The sequence below is a fragment of the Frankliniella occidentalis genome, unplaced genomic scaffold (assembly GCF_000697945.3).
Source record: "Frankliniella occidentalis isolate FOCC.00 unplaced genomic scaffold, Focc_3.1 Scaffold30, whole genome shotgun sequence".
NCBI lineage: Eukaryota > Metazoa > Arthropoda > Insecta > Thysanoptera > Thripidae > Frankliniella > Frankliniella occidentalis.
Genome location: NW_026267160.1, coordinates 232394 through 237937, shown reverse-complemented (window position 1 = coordinate 237937; position 5544 = coordinate 232394). Strand labels below are relative to the sequence as shown.

The 5544-nt window shown below is 56.6% G+C and overlaps 1 protein-coding gene across 1 annotated transcript; it reads left to right on the top strand.

Moving 5' to 3' along the window:
• The first annotated feature begins 259 nt into the window (after positions 1–259).
• LOC113201875 (uncharacterized) lies at positions 260–1464 on the top strand. Its single transcript, XM_026415837.2, has 3 exons — positions 260–425; positions 645–1011; positions 1257–1464. The coding sequence occupies exons 1-3, from the start codon at positions 356–358 to the stop codon at positions 1273–1275; spliced, it is 456 nt and encodes a 151-aa protein (XP_026271622.1). The 5' UTR covers positions 260–355; the 3' UTR covers positions 1276–1464.
• Positions 1465–5544: the final 4080 nt, after the last annotated feature.

Below are 5544 nucleotides of genomic sequence, written 5' to 3'. Positions count from 1 at the left end.
CCAGAAGGCAGAGGCGCTTGGCCTGCTATCAAATCGCGGGGCCATCCCGGCGGCTGCTACGCCGCGCCACGCTGCAAACTGGTTCGGTGACGCAGACGCGCACCGGCCCGGGGGGGACTTTGCGTGTATACGCGCGTCGCGACGGCGTCCCGCGGTGACGCGCTGGGACGCCCATCCCGCATCCCCACCACACACACCGGACCGGGGGGGCACGCCGCCGCCGCCGCCGACGACGATGACGACGACGCGGTCCTGGCCGAGCGAGGAGGAGCGGGCTCGTCGTATAAAAGCGACGGCGCCGGCAGCAGCGTCACAATCAACACCTGACCCTCGTCCCGTACGCATCGCAAGCAACATGAAGTGCGTCGCCCTCCTCCTCGCCGCCGCCGCGCTGGTCGCCGCAGTCCAGGCCGTCCCCGTTGCCGGTAAGAAAACGTTGTCGGTCGCCTCATTTATATCAACCCAAAATGTTCATTTCATTATTTGCACCTCTTAACTTAATTGGATGGTGGATGTTTCCATACTACAATTTCGCCATGTTGATTATTTTGTGTTTGTTCTGGTCGGGTCACTGCACCTGCAGACCAGTGATTTTTCCCCTCACCAACCAAAATTCAAAAAATTATAATTTTCTACACTTACAGATCCTCACCATCACCACCACCACAAGTACGGCGGTGAGCACGGAGGATACCATCACGGCGACTTCGAGTATGGTGGCCACGGCTCGTACGGCCACGAAGGCGGTCACCACGGTGGCCACCACGACGGCTACCACGGCCACCACGGCCACGAGCACCACGAGGCACCCGTGCACCACCAGGCCCCCGTGCACCACCCTGGACCCGTCCACGGCCACGGCTACCCCGTCGGCGGCGGCGGCGGCGCCAGCTTCAGCCAGGCGTCTTCGCAGGCGTCCTCATCGGCGCAGTCCTTCGGCCACGGCGGTTCCAACTCCCAGGCCAGCAGTCAGAGCCAGAGCTCCGCCCAGAGCCAGGGTTTTGGTGGCGGGTGAGTGTCCTGAAACAAAGTAATTCTGGGGTGGTTCAACTGAGGCAATGGCAATCGCTTGTTTCCCAAAAATAATGACAATAAAAGTCCGAATTTCTAATGTGAGGAAAGGGTTAGGGAAAAGGGGGGGGGGTAACTTCTCCCAGACAGGTCACGTGGGTGCTGCCCTCTGCCGGTTTATTGGGGTGGAACGGCCTCAGCGATGTACATACCCCGTGCCTAACTCTTGCCTTTACATTTCGCAGATACCATGGTCGCCGATAGGGTTTCCACTTGGCGTACCCGATGAGATGACACAGCTACACACGAGTGCCTCAAAAGAAAGAAGACTGATTTCACCTAATTTAATTTAGTTTCTTGCGTGTAAGAACTTGGGTTCACGGGCCGTACCTATGGAACCACCTTCTGTCTATCTGTAATTTTATTTAATTAAATCCATTTTACACCTCTTAAGTATTCACAATCACTGCAAACATATACCAGCGGAGGAAGCTGAACATTCCTCCGGTTCACGAAGGCGGCGCGTCAGCCGCTGCGATACTCCCTGTCGTGACCAGGAGTCCTGAGCCCGAGGAGTATTTGTGTGGCACGGGAGTAGCGCCGCCACTCTGGAGCCTCTCAGGATAGCCGGAGAGACTCCATGCAAAGCGATGCGGGAGGAAAAGGGAGGGAATGGCGCGGGGGAACTCTCGACCGACCCCGACGACGTGCGCTTTTCCGTTCATTTCTGCACTCCGCGACGCATCCCTCCGTCGTTTGGTCGCTCCAGCCGCACACGCCGCGACGGGCGGGAACCGCGCGCCATCATACTATCTTCGGGTCGAGGGAAGGGGTCGCGAGCGGTCGCGAGAGCTCTCTGCTCTGGTCTCAGGTCGACGCCGGTAATGCACGACTTACGGTGGACGACGACGGCGACGGAGGAGCGGGGATGATCGTGAGGGAGAGGGAGGTACCCGGCCGTACATCAGCGCAAGAGCAAACGAGTACGAGCGCCAGCCACAATGGTCCCGGAGCCCGCCGCGCTGGGACCCGGACAGGACAGGGAAGGTACTTGTCACCGCGATGAGGCACGGGACCACACCGGGCGTGTGCAGGGCACGAGCGGAGAGGACGGAGCCGGCCGGCCGGGCCAAGCGATATACCCCCCGCTGGCTGCTGCTCTGCTGCATAGGCCACACAAGTGATTTGCAACAAGGAAGCGAATTTATTCAAGATGATTTAATCGGATTTCATTTTGTTTTAAGGTGGGAATATGTGAGATCTGTAAAAATCCTTTTCTGCGCGGAAATCGCTCGACTGATTTTTGATGAATTTTGTTGAATCAATGATGGTGGCAGAGAGAGAGGGAGAATGATTGCGCGTAGTGGTAAAGTGGACTGCTTTCACATTCGCATCCGCTCATCGTTGAAGCTGATTGCCACCTCTTAATCTTGTGTCTCCGAGAGCGCCCCGCCCCGCTGGAATACCAAGTGGAGAACTTCTTGTGTCCCCGCTCCTGCTGCTGCTGCTGCTGCTGCTGCTGCTGCTGCTGCTGCTTCTGCTGCTGCCGCCGCCTCTGATGCCGCTGCGTGCTTGGTGCGGCAGTGGTCCAGGTAGCAACAAGGGCGGCGTGTTAACCAAGGCGGGCAGAGTAATAAGCTATCACTGTCTCGTTCCGGGAAGCGCGAGGTGGTCGCCGATGTCTCCGATACGCTTGTCCGCCGAGAGGACCCCGCCCCGCCCCCGCCTCACCAGTCCGCTAGCTATGGACCCGCCCCGCCCGCGCCACACGGCACATGTCATCTGCCATCTCTCCGCGAAGTAGCGTGGCCTGGCGTGGCGTGGCCGCTCCGCTGGGCGACACGCAAGGCAGGAGCACAACAGGGCGTACACCCACGCCCCGCCTCACCCCGCCCCAGGGGGACCCTGCCAGAGGCACACCACAGGGAAACTGGACCGCGATCAGGTAATGGTGAGAGGTGTCCTCGATCATTTAGACCCCAGCAAAAGTAAAGCGCCCGCGTCAGGGCGGAGCGGCGGCGGCTACGAGTGCGATGAGGAGAGGCAAGGAGGCCGCGGCGGGCGCGCCGGCGGCACGACCACGGAAAGCTTGTTGTTGTTGTGATTAGACGGATAATATCACCTGATCGCACCGCTCTTATTACAAAGGAAAAGGGAAATTGCAGCGAAAGGCACAGCTGCGCACGGGCCGGGCACGTCCCCGCACTGCCGACCAGGACGCCGACGTGCAAAGCAGCAACACAACCACCTCGCGGCCCCAACAATTTTCGGACCAGCCAAAAACCGCCGCCACCGCCGCCATACCACCAACTCGGCAAGTCGTCGTCGGCGTGACCAAACCACCCAGCCCGATATGCGATAGGCTCCAAAATTTACGATCGCCGTCCATCAGGGTGAAAGCCCGTCCGGCAGCAACCCCTCCGTCTCGGATCGCTACTCCCCGTGGCCCCCGGGGCTGCGGGTCGGCGGGCCAGATGCGGCGTGGCGCAGCGTTGGCGTGTCCGCGGGGAGTTTTCCCGGTTCGTTTCGCCCGCGGGAACCACGAGTGCGGCGTGCGCGCCGCCAGCCCCGCCCGGGCCCCCTTTTCTGGAAGCGTTTGAGCCTCGTGTTGGCCCCGTGGCCGACTACAAACGCCCCGTGGTGGTGCTGGTGTGCCTTTTCTTCCCGGTTGCTGCAGAGGCGCGGGCGTTGAACCCTTTTCTCGGTCAGTACAGTAAACCTCTTAGTGAGTTTCAAAAGAAGTTGGTGGTGTTTCTGATGCTCGAGAAAGGAAACATTTTCAGTTCGGTTCTTTCGGCGGTGCATCGGCGGCGTGGTTCGGCGCGCGCCTGGGAGGTAGGCAGCCGTCCCGCACGCACGCCTGTGGCTGGCCTACGCGTCGGCGCGCAGGGGCGCTCCCCCCACCTCCCTCTTCACACTTCTCTTATTGCCGTAATGGCAGTGCCTTGAATTTTATTGTAAGTTTGTTCGTGGTGACAGATGACTGTACTCTGTCATGCAGATCCGCTTGAAGGCGATGCGACCATCAGTGGGATGATGGAGAGTTCCAATAAGAGCTATGTTCCGGAACACTCGGCGAACACAATAATTAGACTGTTCGGTATGTTTACGAAAAATACAGTGCTTTATTTAATTTCAATCCATAAAAACAACTTGGAACTATGCAAGATAAGATCAGATTGTTAATATGCAAGATCCATAAGATCACATTGTCAGCAAGACCACAAACAAAGCTCTAACAGTTACGAAGAGTGTAGAATTGCAGACGTAAGGTATTTGAAAGTTAGTCTCTTTTTTTTCGAGTACCGAAAATCAACCTCAGTCAATGGGCTTCTCCCCAGTAGTGTGCGTTCGGAGATGTGAACGAAGATTGCCATTCTCCGAGAATTTCTTGTTGAATATACAGTACACTCAAAAGGCTTCTCATCAGTGTGCGTTCTTAGATGTTTGCGTAGATTGTCACTTTCCTAATCTTTTTTGATGCACACAGTTAGTACACTGAAATGGCTACTCACCAGTATGCGTTCGGAGATGTCTCTGCAGACTGCACTTCTGAGAAAATTGCTTGTTGCACACAGTACACTCAAAAGGCTTTTCGCCAGTGTGCGCTCGAAGATGTCTTCGCAGACAGCCACTGAACGAAAATTTCTTGTCGCACACAGTACACCCAAAAGGTCTCTCGCCAGTGTGCGTTCGGAGATGCTGTTGCAAATGAGCATTTCTCGAAAATTTCTCGTCGCACACAGTACAGCCGAAGCACTTCCTGCCAGTGTGCGTTAGGAGATGATGGTGCAGACCGCCACTCTGCGAAAATTTCTTGTCACACACAGTGCACTCAAAAGGTTTCTCGCCAGTGTGCGTTCGGAGATGGTCACGCAAAAAACACCTTTTCGAAAATTTCTCGTTGCACACAGTACACTCAAATCGTTTTTCTCCGATGTGTGCTAGGAAATGTTGGGTTAGACGAGAACCGCTGGGAAAAATCTTGCTGCACACACTACAGTCGAAAAGATTGTGTACACTCATGTGGCTGGCAAGGTGAGCCCGCGTTGCAACTTGTTTTAGGCAAATGTCACATTGGACAGGCATGGTGTCTTCAGCTGACCAGCAGAGAGCGAAGCCGCAGTTTCTGGAACAAAAGGAAAAAAACACACTGTTCTTAATTACCAATATAAATAAAAAGGCTTTTGTTTGCGATAGGGGAGGGGAGGGGAGAGAGATGAGGGAGCGAGTCGCTTCCGATTTCGCGCACCTGGGAGATAGGCGACCGCCACACAATCGCGACTCTGTTTCTGCAGAAACATGGCCTTCTTCTGCTGCTCCCCGCCAGGGGGCTGGGGCGTGATCGTCGGGAGCCCGTCGCAGTTCGTCCGTCCCAGAGGTCCGTCCCAGAGGTCCGCCCCCGCCGGCCTCTTACGCGCAGCAATAACAGAAATGCAACGTTCACGTTTTATGCAAATCTGTCGCCGTTGCATTTCGGAAAACTCGGACGCATTTATCGCCTTTAATTGCAGTGGGGTGGCGCGCGGTGCG

Coding starts and splice junctions, on each gene's coding strand:
- LOC113201875 (XM_026415837.2), top strand. CDS start 356: ATGAAGTGCGTCGCCCTCCTCCTCGCCGCCGCCGCGCTGGTCGCCGCA. Junction 426..644: donor CCAGGCCGTCCCCGTTGCCG/GTAAGAAAACGT, acceptor CTACACTTACAG/ATCCTCACCATCACCACCAC.